Consider the following 16,659-nt stretch of genomic DNA (forward strand, 5'->3'; position numbering starts at 1 on the left):
CCCGAGTCCAAGCTGCCAGGCTGCAGAGCCCCGGCCAGTCCACGGCCTGTCCCAGGCTGCAAATATCTGGTCTCCGAGGGGGACTTGGACTGGGGGTGGGGTGGGGTCTGGGAGACATCCCCCTTACCTGTCAGAGGTCACTGTGCGGAGGGGCGGGGCGGTGGTCATCCCTAGATCTTCTCCCCCAGGACAAGATCCTTGGCTAGAGGGAGGGTTGGAATACAACGGAGACCCCACGCGCCCCGCCCTCGCCCCAGGCCCTCCCCAGCTCCTGCCCCCTCCTGGCGCAGACTCCCGGCCAGAAGAGGAAAGGCTGTCTCCACCCACCTCTCCTCTCTCCCGGCTCCTTTATAAAGGCCGGAACAGCTGAAAGGGTGTAACTTCTCCCTCTGCAGCCCGGAGCAGCCGCCTGCCTCCCCCGCTGCCTCCCCGAGGGCTCCCCTCCGGCCGCCAGCGCCCATCTTCCATTTCCTACACAGAGATATTTTGCGCGCACACATATACACACACGCGCAAAAAGGGGGGAAAAATCCCAACCTCCAGCCTCGTTGCAAAGAAAGCCGGAGCAGCCGCAGCTCGCAGCCCGCAGAGGACGCCCAGAGCGGCCAGCCGGCGGGCCGACCGAACCACCGACTCGCGCCGCGTCCACCTGTCGGCCCGGCCCGGCCAGCGCGCAGCGGGCACGCGGAGCAGCCGTGCGGCCGCCGGGCCCCGCGCCAGGGCGCACACGCTCCCGCCCCCCCTCCCGGCCCGGGCGGGAGTTTGCACCGCTCCCTGCCCGGGTGTTCGGGCCGCCGCTGCAAAGCCAACTTTGGAAAAAGTTTTTTGGAGGAGACTTGGGCTTTGAGGTGCCCGGCTCGGCGCTTTCTGATTTGGGCGACCGTTCCAGAAAATGTTGCAAAAAAGCTAAGCCGGCGGGCGGAAGGAACCGCCTGGGGCCGGCGAGCGAAGACCCGGCGCCGGCCGCCGCGTTGCTCTTCCTCGCGGAGGTTGGAGTCCCCTGCGCGCCCCCGCACGGCTAGACGCCCGCCTCGGCTGGCTCGCGACGCAGCCCCCCGGCCGTGGATGCCCGCGCGGGCTCGGGATCCGCCCAGGTAGCGGCCTCGGACCCCGGTCCCGTGCCCAGGTCCTCCCCAGCCCCCCGGCGACGGAGCCGGGGCCGGGGGCGGCGGCGCCCGGGGGCCATGCGGGTGAGCCGCGGCGGCGGCTGCAGCGGCCTGAGCGCCTGATCGCCGCGGACCCGAGCGGAGCCCACCCTCCTGCCCAGCCCCCCACCCTGGCCGCGGGGGCGGCGCGCTCCGTCTACGCGTCCGGGGCCCCGCGGGGCCGGGCCCGGAGTCGGCATGAATCGCTGCTGGGCGCTCTTCCTGTCTCTCTGCTGCTACCTGCGCCTGGCCAGCGCCGAGGTGAGTGGCGACAGCGGCGGGGGCTGGTTGTCCTCCGCCACCCCCGCCCCGCCGGCCGCGCCTCGCCTCCCTCCGCTGAACTCTGGACTTGCAGCCCGGGAGCCTGGCACCGGGCGCCGGGGTGGGCGGCGGCGGCTCCAAGCAGCGGTGGCTCTCCCACGGGGGTCCGGCCTGCACCCGCGAGCCCTCGGCGTCTGGGGAAGGTGTGCGCGGCCCTGCGCCCCGACCCGAGAACACGCTCCCTCCCTGCCGGGGGAAGGGGCGATGGGGTGGTGCCCGGTGCAGGAGCCAGGCCTGCCCAGGACCCCGCCTGCCGCGGAGGCGTGAGCTCGCGAGCGTGACCTCCGCCGGGCCTCGGGTCCCACCCCGGCGGGTGCCCTCCGTGGGGTCGGGCACCCGAGCGCGGTGCCGGCGCGGCTGTGTCTTGGCCAGGGGGGAGACCCAGGGAGACCCCGACAGACACACAGCGACGCGGGCGGGTGCAGACACTTGGTGCTTAGGGACGCGGGCGGGCGGGGGACTCAAGGAATCCAGCGCCCCGGGCGGCGTGTGCCCGAGGCCCCGCCGTACCTGCGCCCGGTGCAGGGCGTGGGGCGCGCCGCCGAGGAGGAGGGGTGCAGGGCCGGGAGCGGGAGCGGCGGGGCGGGCTCGGGGCCGCCGCCCCTCCCAGCCGCACGTCGCCGCGAGCTGCGGCGCACCCGGGATCCAGGTGGGAAGGGGCGGGCCGGAGGCGCGCGGCCGGGCGGGGGCGGCCGCCAGCGCAGGTCGTGGCGGCCGCGGAGGAGCCGTGGCCGGCTCCTTTTGTTCTCGGGGCTCCTCGGGGGCCGCCTGGCCCCGGGCCCCGCCCTTCCGCGGCCCGCACCCGCAGGGGGGCGGGGGTCCGCCGCCCGCAGGCCCTCCCGCCGCCCCGGGCCGCGGCCAGCTGCTGGGGAGGGGGCGCCGGCCGCCGCCCCGGCCAGGCTCGGGGCCGCGGCGGTGTCCGCAGCCCACCCCGCGCGGCCCCCGACGCGCTCACTCACCCCACGCACGCACACTCCTGGCCGGAGGCGATGCTCCGGCGGCGGCGGCGGGCGCGCACTGCCGGGGCCAGGCCGCGCGCCCGTGCACACGCGGGAACGCGCGCGCCGCACACGCCCGCACGCACGGCCCTGCGGGGCGGCCGAGCACCGTGCGCGCGCACCCACGCACGTGCACGGGCCGGGCCGCCAGGTGCCCGCCCCCGCGCAACAGGTGTGCCCGCCGCGGCCGGCGCGCCGCCCCCGCGGCGACCCCGTTCCCTTCCCGGGGCCCGGGGAGAGGGATCTCCGGGCAGGTCCTGGTTCCGCAGCACCTTTAAAAAATGTTTCTTTTGGCCCGGTCGGAGCAGCTTGACGCCCCTCCAGTCTTACTACCCCCCTTCGTGGCTTTTTTCAACCACCCCCGTGTGGTGCTGATGTGACCGAGGGCGCGGGGAGGTCCAGGTCCGGTCAGCCCGCGCTGGGACCTGCAAGGCCGGAGGGAGCTGGCCGCCGCGGAGGCGCGCCCACCCAGGCCGCTTTCCTCCCTGCTGACCCAGCTGCGCCGGGCGGCCCTGTCACGGCTGGATGCGGCGTTCCCAGGCCTCCCCTGGCCATTCCCAGCTTCTCCCAGCACCACCTCCTCCTCCTCCTCCTCCTCCCCGCAGCTCCAGGAGGATGTCACCGGGGCGGCGGCAGTGCACAGAAACCGCCCTTCTCCTCACTTTAAGCCTTGCACACATGGCTGCGGGAGCCGATTGTAGGTGTCTCCAGTTTAGGAAGCGCTCTCCCGACTCGCCTGTGGGCCCGGGGGAGAAGCCTAGATGGGAACCCAAGGTGTCCTCTTGGGGGGCCGCCCAGCTCTGGATCCCAGCGGATCCCGGCGCAGGGAGACTGGAGGGCTTGGCGCTGGAGTTGGCCCGGAGCAGGCTCGCACCCAGCCTTAGGCGGGGGTCGCCCCGGGCTGGGAGGTGGCCAGGCAGGGGCCTGCAGAGGCCTCCGAGGCCCTCTCCATGAGCTGAGCTGGCTGGGGAAGGTGACGCCACTGTCATGTGACGCCTCAGCACCCTTCTGCCGGGAAGGAGCTGGGGGTTCACAGCCTCCAGCCACCCGGCTTCCTCCTGCTTTGCTTGCGGCCTTTGGGGGAAAGGAAACTGAACTTACTGAAATCCCCCAGCTCTGGAGGTGCGTGAGGTCAAGGTCAAACAGAATTTGGAGTCTGGGGTGCCAGAGCCAGGAAGTGTGTGCTGGGTGGGTGGGGGGAAAGGGAGAGACATTGGAGGTGTTTACCATAACCCTCCTCTCAGAGGCCCTTCTGTGACAGCCATGCTCACCTGCCGATTTATTTAGTTATTACCTGTGCAAATTGTGTTGGAGAGCTTATGCCTCGGTCCTCCCTCTGAGTGGGCGGGTGAGGCCAGAGGCTTTACAAACCAGCCTCACCAGCCCCAGCCCTGCGGGCATCCGCCTGGCAAGCCCGCCACCCGTCACAGAAATAAGTCCATGTGTCTCTTCTCTGTCTCCCTCTCGGGACTTGGGCTCTCAGGATTGGAAAGGACAGAGGGGAAGACACGGGAGGACAACCAGGCTGCAGATGTTCTGTGTATTTCTAGTCGGGTCTCCGTTGCTATTAGCTTGGAGGATAAAAGAGCCAGGTGTGGTGGTGCGCATGAGTAATCTCAGGAACTTGGGAGGCTGAGACAGGAGGAATGCAGGCTGGAGGCCAGCCTCAGCAATTTAGTGAGACCCTGTCTCAAAATAAAAAATAAAAGAGAAAAAAAAACAGGAAAAAAATAAAGCAGGCTGGGGGTGTAGCTCAGAGGTAGAATGCTACCAAGTTCAGTCCTCAGTACCAATATAATATATATACTATATTATATATAGTATATTATTTATTTATATTATATGTTATATATATTGCATATTACTTACATCTCATATATGTTATATATGTTATTTTGGCCTGGGTATTGAACCCAGGGGCGTTCTATCTCTGAGCTACACCCTCAGTCCTATTTTATTTTTATTTTGAGGTAAGTTCTCACTGAGTTGCTGAGGGGCTCGCTACGTTGCTGACACTAGCCTTCAACCTGCAATCTTCCTGTCTCAGCTTTCCAAGTACTGGGATTACAGGTGTGCACCACCATGCCTAGCAAAGGGCCCTTTCTTTTTCTCCTTCATTTTTATTTTTATTTTTTCAGTACTGGGGATTGAACCTGAGTGCATTCGACCTCCAAGCTACACCCCAGCTTTTTTTTTTTCCCCTAATTTTTGTTTTGAATCATGGTCTTGCTAGGTTGCTGAGGCTGGCTTCGAACCTGTGACCCTCCTGTCTCAGCTTCCCAAGTGCTAGGATTACAAGCGTGCGGCATCACGCCGAGCTGGCTCCTCCCTTCTCGCTTGGCTGTTTTTCTCCTGTTTTCTCCTGTTCCTGCAAGAGGTGGGGGAGGCTGGTGGGCTGGTTGGTGGGGGTGGGAGTGGGGTGGGGGGCTGAGTGGGAGGGGGGGAGCCGCAGGAAGGCACAGCCAGCTGGGGAAAGCTGATTGAAATGGCTTCTGTGGTCTGTCCAGAGAGGGCTTCTTCCAAGGGCGTGGCGTTGGCATCCCATCTAAACAAGGCCGGAGACTGCCAGGCCGCCTCATCTGCTTCTGCCTCTGCCAGCTGCAGACAACGCCCCGGCTTGCTGGGCCCAGCACGGTGGCAGGCAGGCTGCGCGCGCGTGTGTGCGTGTGTGTGCGCACGCGTGTGTGCCGGGGCCCAGGTGGGGGGTGGGGCTCAGGCCCTTTTGATCTGGCAGCCTGGTTGGGCGCAGGTAACTCACCTGGCCTCTGGCTCACTCCTGCCCTCCCTGCCTCCTGCAGCTGGAGTGGGGCGGGGGGGCCGTTGGCATTGGTGCTTCCCGGCCCCCCCCTTGTCCTCGCCCTGCCAGAGGCACAGGCCTGAGGTGGATCTGGGGCAGCTTCCTCGGGGCGCCAGGCCCCTTTCCCACTCCGGGGGTGCAGGAGTGCCCGTGGGGACACCGGAGCCCGCAGCCAGGAAAACCAGGCTCTGGGTCGCTCCTCACCCACACCTGGCACAGCCTCGGCTTCCAAACAGGTGCCGCGAACCTCCCAGGGTGTCGCATCCACCCACCCCCGTCCCGGAAGGGACCCGCCAGCCCCCAGGCACCAGGTGGTGTCAGCGTGGGCCCGGGTGCCACTTCCTGTGGCCCAGCACAGAGAATGGGAAGCCAAACACTCCTCGCCCACACGTGGCCATCTTGAGAGCATCCTGTACCGCGGGGCCAGGGGACAAGTGCCACTCGCCGCCACTCACAGGAGCCGCGTTGGGGAATGAGTGGCGGTGGCAGCGGCCCTTTATTAAGGACCGGTGGTTGCCGGCTGTGCTGCCAGGTGCAGCTCTGCCCCCAGTAATCCTGGGGACTCGAGAGAAGGGGGCTGGTGCGCGCCTGTCATCCCAGGACTTGGGAGGCGGAGACAGGATTGTAGGGTTGAGGCCAGCCTCAGCAATTTAGCAACTTAAGATGTTTCAAAAATTTTAAAAATTAAAAATAAAATAAATAAAAGGGTTATTGGTGTAGCTTGGAGGTAGAATGCCCTTGGGTTCAATCCCTAGTACCATAAATAGGAAGGAAGGAAGGAAGGAAGGAAGGAAGGAAGGAATTAAGGAGAAGAGAAAGAAAGAAGTTGAGGGTTTTTTTTTTTTTTTGCAGTACTAAGGATGGAACCCAGGGGTATCCTACCTCTGAGCTACACCCCCAGCCCTATTTTTTAATTCTTTATTTTGAAACGGGGTCTCACTGGGCAGCAGAGGGCCTCACTAAGTAGCCGAGGCTGTCCATGAACCGCGATCCTATCTCAACCTCCCAAATACTGGGATTACAAGAGTGTGCCACTACGCCTGGCTTACGTGGAGGTTTTTGATAGTTCAAAGATTTACTGTGAGGAGCCTTGATAGCCTTGCCTACAGGGTATTTCTTTTCTTTTTTTTTCTTTTGTGGGTCTGGAGATGGAACCCAGAGACATTTGACCTCCAAGCTACACCCCCTGCCCTATTTTTTATTCTTTATTTTGAAACAGGGTCTCACTAAGTTGCGGAGGGCCTCACTAAGTAGCTGAGGCTGTCCGTGAACCGTGATCCTCCGTTCTCAGCCTCCCAAATGCTGGGATTACAAGCCTGTGCCACCACACCTGGCTTGCCTACAGGGTATTTCAGTCTCTGCACATTTGGGGTGAGTAATGCCTGATTGATTGATTGATTGATACTGGGGGCTGAATCCAGGGGCATCCTACCTTAGAGCTATACCCCAAGCCCTTTTTTTTTTTTTTATATGAAAACAGTGTCTTACTAAATTTGCTAAGAACCTTGCTAAATTGTGGAGGGCCTCGCTAAGTTGCTGAGTCTGGCCTCGGACCTGGGATCCTCCTGCCTCAGCCTCCCATTTACAGGTGTGGGCTACTTTGCCTGGCCTAGTGGTGCTTCATGGGGGAGGGGGCATCCTGTACATCGTAGGCTGTTGGGCTCTGGATTACTGGTCCTCTACACTGGTAGCTATTTATTTAATTTCTCAAAGCCTTGGTTTCCTCACCTGCCCGCCCCTTAGCATGGTGGTTTATACAGCAAGTCGCTCAGTCAGTACCTAGTACTGTGGCCAGTAGTGGGTAAATGTTAGCTGTGCTATTATATCAAGTCCAGGGGGTCATAGTGGGTTCCGGGCATCTAGTGGACAAATTACCAGGAGCATGTGCAGGAACAGCCTCCCTGCTTAAAGCGGACATCAGGATGTGGTTTGCTTGGGAGTTGGGGAGGAGAATCCCAGGAAGCCTTCCTGGGGGAGGAGGTGGGTGAGTCATACCGAGAGACGCAGCCCCTGGAGCATTCTGCAGTAGTCGTTGAGTGTCTCCTGGGTACTGGGAAGCACCTCTGCTGTCTTGTCCTGGGCTCCTCACTCATCTGTTTACATGCCGTGGGCTCTTCTTTTTGGCATCAGGGGCCCAGTCCGACTCTCAGGGGGCCGTGCAGGGGTCGGCATGGCAGGCAGCTGCAGCCAGCTCCCAGCGGGCAGGGAGATCTTGGCACAGCCTAAGTGTCATTTGGCCTTTGGACCCCTCCCCTGGGGGGTCGACAGTATCATTGTTCTCTGTCCACGGGCGAGCCAGGGAGGCCTGGCAGGCGCCTCCCTCTGGCTTTCCTCAGCTCCTTCTCCCGGGCAGAATGAGAATGGAATAGAATCGAACCCCTTGATTCACAGATGAGAGCCAGGGTCAGACCAAGAGGGGCGGTGACCAGCCGCGGTGACCAGCCGCGGTGACCAGCCGCGGTGACCAGCGGCGGTAGCAGTTGGAGGCACAGAGTTCAGCTCTCCCAACTACCAGGTCCCCGGTTGACAGAACTCGGGGGAGTGGCCTTCCCGGTGTTCCCCGGCCACCTGGCTTCTGTGGGCTGGGTACTCTGTGGGCTTTGGGAGGACACGGGCGGCGGGCTCTCCGCTGCGCTGGGGTGAATTGGCTGGGAGCTGGTGGAGAGAGCAAGAGGGCGGCTGGGCCCACACCGCTCTGACCTGCACATCCCTGCCCAGAGCGGCGGCGTGGGCTTCTGAAGGAAGGACCCGCCACCTGCAGACCGCCCCAGGGTGCATGGTACGCAAGGGACGCGCTTCCAGGTGGTCTCATGCACCCCCACCTTGGCTCCTCTACTCCCCAGGGTGACCTGGGAGCCAGTGCTGGGCACAGCCCAACCTTGGTGGGGTGTCCAGATACCACGGCCAGGGTTGAGGACCCAAAGCTTGCTCTGCCTTTGAGACGGGGCTTAGCTGGCCTCGAACTCCTGGGCTCCAATCATCCTCCTGCCTCAGCCTCCTGAGCCACAGCGCCTGGCTCCTGGGGGGAAGACATAGCTGTGGGGAGCCGGCCCGGGCTGAGGTGACCCCCTCTCTCTGCTCTCCCTCCCGCGGCCTGCGCGCAGGACCAGGGTCCCTCTGCTGTTCACTGAAACGCCTCTCTCTCAGGACGTTTGGCCCCAGCCCTGGGGTCCCCTGGGAGCGCGGGGACTGTGGCAGTGACCTTCCTATCAGGCCGTCCACATGTTGCCGTGGACCCTGCGGTTTCCCTGGAGGAAGCCGGCTCCGAGCTGGCCTGATAAAGTGCTTATTAAGCTTCAAGTGCATTTGGTGACAGGCCAGAGGGGCTCTAAAAATAGGGTTTGATGGGGCACGGGTGCCGTTCAGGTTTCTTGACCGGGTCTGAGGATTCCCTCTCTCTGCATGAATCCCCAGAGCGCGCGGTCCCCTGAGACCACCTGCTTTGCAAGCGATTACTAGGATTATTCAGCTGGGGCCCTGGGAGGCTGGAGTGCGGGCTCCTCTGCTCCTCGCCTTGGCTTTGAGCGCAGCTTCTGCTGAGGGTGGGCTGTAGGAGCCTGGTCACACGGCGGTCCCTGGTTGCGCCTCTGTCCTGTCGTCTGTAACGTGGGGCAGCTCAGTGGCCTGTGACCAGTGCCCACTGTCCTTAGCTGGCAGGTGTGGAAGGAGAAGGTGTGGAGGTTGGTGGGAGCCTTCCCGAGACCTGCGGTCTGAGGACGGACGGGCGTGGACAGCAAGCCTACCTGGGAACACGCTGGGAACCCAGGGAGGGCTCGGCCTGGGGTGCGGCACGGAACCCTCACCTGCCCCGGCCTGATCATCGCTGGTGACCCGGGGGCCCTGTCGGAACGTGCCGTGGGGGGAGCACGGTGCTGGGGAAGCCCCTGGCTGGCGCTCAGGCTCCTGGCATCTGCCTGGCAGGGGGACCCCATTCCTGAGGAACTCTACGAGATGCTGAGTGACCACTCCATCCGCTCCTTCGATGACCTCCAGCGTCTGCTGCACGGAGACTCCGTAGGTAAATGGAATCCTCCTGGGGCTCAGGGCCCTGGGGGCGGGAGGAGGGGCAGGGGCTCCTTCCTCTCTGGCATCCAGAGAACCTTGGCTCAGGGCAGCAGCCCGGCCACACCTGCTCAGGGCCGGCCAAGTAGGCCGGCGGGTTGGCACCTGGGATTTGGGGTGTGGTAGCAGAAGCCCGTGTAGCTCTGGCCCATACAGAGGGCGGGTGCTGGGAGCGGCCAGGCAGGAGAGGGTGCCGGGGCGTGGGCTGAGTGTCTGTCCAGGTGCGGATGCAGCCCGGGAGGGTGGTGCCGGGGAGCCATCTCCCTGCCCTTCTGGCCCAGGGCCCAGGCTTCGAGGTCTCCCGGGGACACCTGGCCTGCATGGCCACCGCCCTGCCGGTGCCGGGGAGCGCGCAGCAGAGGCACGTGCTTTGTGGCACACACGTGGCGCGGCCGGCGGGCCGGGCTGGGAATGTATTTATAAACGCTGTCTTCAGAGCAAATTCCATTCTATTCTAACCTCTGGCCCGGTCCCTGGAGTCCTGGTCAGCAGCCCCCTCCACACCCGTCCCCTTCCCTCTGGGGCTCTGTCGCTGTCTCTTTGTAACCCTTGCCCAGTCGCTATCTGCGGGGGAACAGCTTTTCCTGCCTTTGTCTCCTCTCCCTGTTGGGCCCCTGGCTCCCTCGCAAAGGCATCCCCGGGCCCTTTCAACGGTGCCTGGGCTGGGGGGCAGCGAGGCGGGCCCAGCTGGGCCCACCTATTGTTCACCAGGGCCCCCGCCCCGTGCCCGGCTGGCCAGCCCGGGCGCACAATGGGCAACTTCCAAATTTAGCTTCTCTCCTGCTTCTTTCCAAGGCCCTCCGCCCCCCCCTTCGGGCAGCCCCTCCACACCCTGGTAGGGGTCGAGGCCTCAGACACGAGGCCTTCAATGGCTGGCCTGTTCCGAGGCAACCATGTGGCTATTTCTCCTAAGCAACCTAGCCTTTCCACAAAGCACATCTTCCCCAATCCCTCCCCACGGGACATTCCAGAGATGGCAGGGCGAAAGGCAGGGAGAGGGACAGACGGTCAGCTGGCAAGGGAGAAGGGAGCCTTCGGGCTGGACGGAAGTGGACCAGTCATGGCTGCCCGCGGGAGGGATGGTCTGCTCCAAGCAGGGTCCCAGGGGTGCTGAGCAGCAGGCCCCGCAGCGCCTGTGTCTGACACCCGGCGGGGGCGGGCGGGTGGACCAGGCTGTCCACCCTCAAGGCCAGGCTCAGAGCCTGCTCCCTCCCACCCCTTCCTTCCCAGCTGCCAGTCAGAGGGGACCTGTGGTAGCAGAGGTGAGAGCCGCGGCCTGCAGAGGGGAGCTGCAGTTAGCTGCAGAGGAGTCAGCAGCAAAGGCGAGGAGGAGGAGGAGGAGGAGGAGGAGGGAAACAGAGGCAGGAGGGGAGCCAGGCCAGGCAGGGCCCAGGGCCCACAGGCACAGCCCCCAGGCCAGCAGGCCCACGCCCAACCCCTTCTCTTTCAGCTCCCACCCATCCCTCTCTCTCCTGCCCAGCAGGGCCATTGTCCGGCTCCAGAGGGGCTGTGCAGGGCCTGGCCCCCCGGGGATTCTGGGAATTTCTCCATTCAGCACTTCCTGTGGGAACCAGGGTGCAGGGGCACTGGGAAGGCCCTCGCCCCACCCAGCAGGCCTGGGTTCTCCTGCACCAGCAAAGCGAAAGGTTATTTTTAACTCCATTGACATGGGTTCTGGCCAAAAATGTGGCTGAAGGGTCCAATGTGGAGCTGGAGGCCCCCCAAGGAACAGATGGGGCCCCCAGCCATGCGGCTGCCGTGGGATTCACCTGGCCGGCCCCTCCTCGGAGCCAGGGCCTAGGTTCAGGAGCGCTGAGGTGAGGGGTCCCTCCCGAGCCCACCGGCGGCGCTCACAGAGTCTGTGCCCTCTCCTGTGCCCTCTCCACAGAGGCCGAGCCGGAGCTCAACGTGACGCGGCCCCTCCCCGGAGGCCAGGGGAGCTCAGCACGCGGGAGGAGGAGCCTGGGTAAGGAGGCTGGGGTCACCGAGCCCTCCCCCACGCGCAGGCCGAGTTGAACTAGGGCAGCGCCAGCAGCACCCTTGATGTTGAGTCACGGAGCCCTGTCCCTGCACGATGTTTCCTAAATATAGCACGTTACACTCATTTATTCCTTATTTCCACCCGGAATGCAGCCCCACGTCGCTGGACACCCAGAGAGGGTGGAGGAGAGGGCCCACAGCTGGCCTGGAGGACCAGGTCCTCTGCTCTGCACATAGACGGCAGAGATGGACCCTGATGGGGGCCAGACCTGGCCTGGGCAGTAGGCGCGCCGCCATGCAGGCCCAGGGCCGCCTCCAGCAGGTTGCCAGATGATCACCAGGCCCCGCCTCCTCGTTACCCACCTGCAGTCCCCCAGACACCCAACATCCACCCAGGGGAGCCTGTGGATAAGAATCTGAGCCCCAGCCCTTGGTCTGGGAAGTCGGCTGGTTCATTTAGCCCTCTGAGCCTCAGGTTTTGTTTTTTCTTTTTCTTTCTTTTTTTTTTTTTTTTTTTTACAGTACTGGGGATTGAACCTAGGGACATTCTACCTCTGAGCCACACCCCCAGCCTTGTTTTTTTATTCTTTATTTGGAAAGAGGATATCGCTAAGTTGCTGAGAGCCTCACTAAACAGCTGAGGCTGGCTTCAAACCTGTGCAATCCTCCTGTCTCAGCCTCCCAAATGCTGGGATTACAAGCATGCGCCACCACGCCCGGCTCCAAGCCTGTTTCTGTGCGTGTGAATTACCCCAGTGGCCCCACGTTGGCCTTGGCCTAGCGCAGGCCAGCTGCCGGGCTCCATCCTCTCCCCTTCCTCCCTAGACCTCAGGGGAGAAGCGCCACTTCCGTCCCATTTCATGGATGAGGCCGTGGAGGATTTGAAAGGGGCAACCACTCAAAGATAGCTGAAAGTGTGTGGTTGAGCTCGCAGTAGAGCCCTTATCGGGTGTTCTGAGGCCCTGAGCTTCGCCCCCCTCAACCCCCAAGAAATAGAACAGGCGACGGTGTCAGAGGGCGCCACGAGAGGGTCGCAGTGTGCGTAGAATACAGCACTTGTGAACCAGAGCGAGGAAATGTGCATTTACTACCGCACGCTGAATGAGCCTACCCATGGGTCTTGAGTGTAGAGCCCACCAACCCCATTTTCAGATGGGGAAACCGAGGCTTACAGGGCCTCGGCCACCTGCCAGGACTTGACGCCCCCCCGGCCCACCATCTGGGGTGATGACCCCCCTGACCAGGCGTCCTCTCCCACAGGCGCCCTGGCGGCGGCCGAGCCGGCGGTGATCGCCGAGTGCAAGACACGCACCGAGGTGTTCCAGATCTCGCGGCTCCTGGTGGACCGCACCAACGCCAACTTCCTGGTGTGGCCGCCCTGCGTGGAGGTGCAGCGCTGCTCCGGCTGCTGCAACAACCGCAAAGTGCAATGCCGCCCCACGCAGGTGCACCTGCGGCTCGTGCAGGTGCGCCCCGGCCGTCCAGGGAGGGGCGCTCTGGGGACGCGCGCGGGACAGGTGTGCTGAGGCCGACCCGAGTCCTCTGAGGAGGCCAGAGTCACCCAAAGCCGCAGACACGGCCTACAGACATCGGACACTCAGAATGTTCTGGGTGGCCGCCCAGGTTCACCCAGAATTCCCCCTACCCGTGGCTCTCGGGAAAGGCCCAGGCCGGGCCCTGCGCTTTGTGGCGTCCTTTTGGCAAGCTGTGACTTTAAAGGGTGCGGAGGACCGTCCAGGCGATGGCATCATGAGAGCCAGGGCAGCCTCCCTGCTGATGGCCGGGTGCTGGTTCCCCCTTTTTTCTGGAGTGAGTGGGTACAGACGCCAGACACTGCGGCGTCGCAGGCCTGGAGGAGCCCGGCCGCCGCCGGGGTTTTGCGGCCCGTGGCCGACGCACCTGCCCACCCTCCATCCCCGGCCTGAGACACACGTCACGCTCCACCCTGCCACCGCTGTCGTGGTGCCTCCTGTCTCCAGCCCTTCCCGCCCTGCGGCTGGACACCTGACAGCTGACCCCCCTTCCTGCTCCCTCATGGATCGGGCCCCCCCACTTCCTTCCAGACAAGCATCTCCTGCCCCTGGCGGGCGGGCGGTCCGGGAATGAGGACACGGCGGCCCCTGTGCTCCACCGGAAGTGCCAGGCCAGGTCGGGGCTTGTTTTGATGGAAAAGCCCCCAGGGGCAGAGGGCAAGGCCCGCCATCCTCCCTGGGCTTTCGAGGAAGGCGAGCCCGGTGGGCAGAGCAGGCGCGGCGCGTGCGGCCTCTGCACAGCTGGCCTGTCGGTTCCGTCCCCCAGGTGAGGAAGATCCAGATCGTGCGGAAGAAGCCGACCTTCGAGAAGGCCACGGTGACCCTGGAAGACCACCTGTCCTGCAAGTGTGAGACCGTGGCGTCCATGCGGCCTGTGACCCGAAGCCCGGGGGGCTCCCAGGAGCCGCGAGGTAACTGCCTCCCAGGGTCTGCTCCGAGGCTCTCCGCCCTGGCAGAGGGCTCGGGCATACCCCGGCCAAACTCTCCTGGGGCTTTCCAGCCCACGGAGAACAATCCAGACCCCTCGCCACCTGAGCAGCCAGGCGTGAGGATGTAGCCCCCAGCTGGCCCTGTGACCCCGCCAGCAGCCAGTCCCCTGGACTTAGGCCATCCTGGCTGGGCTGGTGCCTCAAGCAGCTGAATGCATCTCTGCCTCAGGGCCTTTGCACACACTGGTCCCTCTGAACTGCACTTCTTCCAGCTCTTTATGAGCCTAGCTCCTTCTTGGTTTGGATCTCAGCTCAGAAGACACTTCCCCCTAGAGGTCTTTCCCTGCCCCCTGCCCGGAGCAGCCCGGTTTCCAGTCTTGCCACCACAGCCCCCACCCCCGCTTCACTGCATGAATGCACGGACTGGTGGCGAAACCAGGCATGTGGCCTTCGGGGATCTGACAGCTTGCTCTGGGACAAGGAACCAGACTAGCTTCTGGTGGCTTTAGAGGGGGAACTAGGCCCACTGGGAAAAGCCCCCCAGGGGACAGAGGTCTTAGCTCCATGTACAGAAAAGCTGGTGACCCACCAGGGGTCCATGGGTGCTGGCCGCCGTGTGAAGTAGTGAGCCCTCGGCAAGGACAGGCGGGGCAGCCAGGCGGCCAGGGCGGCGATGGGGACTGGACTTGTCCCTGTTGGGAGGTTTCCTGAGATCCCCGTTTGAGGGGTACAGTTAGATTTGACTCGAAAGAGACCCGGGTTGGTCCGGCCCCTTCTCCTGGCCCAGAGGCACTGGGGTCTCGCCCAGGGCGCACAGCTGACCCGGAGCCGGGCGTGGCCAGAGCCTGGTGTCTCCTGCCCCACCCGACAGCTCTCTGGCGCCCATCTTGTCGTATTTCTTTAGAAGGGTTTTTAGATTTTAGCTCTGGAATGTGACCTTGCGATTCAGTCCTTGGGTACAAACGGGCGGCTGGAGCACAGAGAGGTGAAGGCCCTAAGTTAAGGTGGCGAGCACTAGACCCTAGCCCGGAGCGAGCTCTCGAGTGTCGGCTCAAATGTCTTGTGAGAGGACCAGTCGTCAAGTCAAGACTGCGACGTGAACATTGCTTATTTACTTATTAATTATTTGGGTACTGCGAAGGGACCCCAGAGGCGTTCTACCTCCAAGTTACACCCCCCAACCCGATTTTACTTCTTTTTTTTGGTGGTACTGGGGTTCCTGGAAGCCCTTCTACCTCCGGGCTACACTTCCAGACCTATTTTTACATTTTTATTTGGAAACAGGGTCTCCTAAGCCAGCGCGCGCAGCTGGCTTCGAACCTGCGCGATCCTCCTGTGTCTGCCTCCCAAGAGCGGGGATTACAAGCGTGCGCCACCACTCCCGGCTTGAACATTTTAAAAAATCAGATAGATGAGTGTAGATCCTCAGTGGCTGCTTGGGCCAGCCGCAGGCAGGTCTTTTCGCCCTCACCTCTCCTTGACAAACCCCTAGAGGCAGGGCCTCCCCTGGTCCTGAGCTGAGCCTCTTCTCTGGAGGCCCGGGAAGGCTGATCCCTGATGGCTTCAAACTGACATGTTGCAAAATATTTATCTACTTTTATGGAAAGTGACTTCTCCGGGAAGGAAAGATGCTGTTCTTCGTGTGTAAAATGGGCGTAGTTTATTAGGCATTCTGTGTGATCTTCCAAGGGGTTCCTAGAGAGCAGGACACGGCTGCAGTGCCCTGGGCTTGCTGGGGTGGCCAAGACTCCCCTTATTTATTTATTTATTTATTTATTTATTTATTTTATTTTTTGGTGGTACTGAGGGTAGAACCCAGGGGCTTTCTACCTCCGGGCTACACCCCCATACCTATTTTATATTCTATTTGGAAACAGGGTCTCACTAAGTCGCTGAGAGCCTCACTCGATCCTCCTGTCTCAGCCTCCCAAGAGCTGGGATTACAAGTGTGCACCACCACGCCCGGCTGACTCCCCGTATTTAACCCCCCGGCCCTCATCAGGGACCTCTCAGAGAGCTTTGCCAGTGACTGGAGCCTGTGATGGCTTCTGACCCCATCTCACAGATGGGGAAACTGAGGCCCGGGAGGTCGAGGAAGGGCCCGAGGCCGGCCAGCTGCGGGCTGTGGGTCCGGGGCGGGCAGGGCGGCTCACCGCAGACTTGGGCGAGGGCGGACACCCGGCCGGCTCCTCACCGCGCTCTCCTCCTCTCCAGCAGCCAAGACGCCCCAGACCCGGGTGGCGGTGCGCACGGTGCGGGTCCGCCGGCCCCCCCAGGGGAAGCGCCGGAAGCTCAAGCACACTCTGGGCGGCGCGGGGAAGGCGCTGGGGGCCTAGGGCTCCGGAGCAGGTGAGGCCGGACGGCCGGCGGGCGGGCGGGCGGGGCGGCCGGCACGCTCTGACCTCTCCCCTCCGCAGGGTTATTTAACATGGCATTTGCTGTATCGCCCCCATGGGGTCCTTGGAGTGATAATGTGTCCCCCGCCCGTCTGTCTCGATGCCTGATTCGGACGGCAATGGTGCTCCCCTCGCTCCTCCGCGACCGTCCGCCCTCCCGCCCCGCCGACGACGAGAAGGACTCCAAGGCCCGCACCCCGCGCCCGCTCCTCGACCCCAGGACCTGGGACCGGACGCCCAGGGGACGGCCGCGGACCGCGAGGAAGCCCGCGGCTGGTGCGCGAGCGCGGACCCAGGGCCCGGCCTGCCGGCCCCTCCCCGGGCGTTTTATACGGATGAAATCCAGGACCCTCATCCAGGACCTGGACTCCTCGGCAGGTGGCCGAGCCGCAGGGAGCGTGCTTCCCACCCGCCGCCGCGCCTCTCCCGCTCCGCAGGCTTCTGTCTACCTCCACCCTGCGCCGCCCTGTCCCGGCCCCACAGCCTGCCCACCAGGGGC

General features: G+C 63.4%; 1 protein-coding gene across 1 annotated transcript; it reads left to right on the plus strand.

The window, feature by feature from the left end:
- Positions 1-1,274: 1,274 nt before the first annotated feature.
- PDGFB (platelet derived growth factor subunit B) lies at positions 1,275-16,100 on the plus strand (the record flags this gene model as incomplete). The annotated part of the gene is made up of 6 exons (XM_080704782.1): positions 1,275-1,406; positions 9,183-9,279; positions 11,212-11,289; positions 12,564-12,769; positions 13,602-13,746; positions 15,979-16,100. The coding sequence occupies exons 1-6, from the start codon at positions 1,344-1,346 to the stop codon at positions 16,098-16,100; spliced, it is 711 nt and encodes a 236-aa protein (XP_080560908.1). The 5' UTR covers positions 1,275-1,343.
- Between the last annotated feature and the right edge of the window lie 559 nt (positions 16,101-16,659).

Source organism: Muscardinus avellanarius (assembly GCF_963383645.1).
Source record: "Muscardinus avellanarius genome assembly, chromosome: 11".
Lineage (NCBI taxonomy): Eukaryota > Metazoa > Chordata > Mammalia > Rodentia > Gliridae > Muscardinus > Muscardinus avellanarius.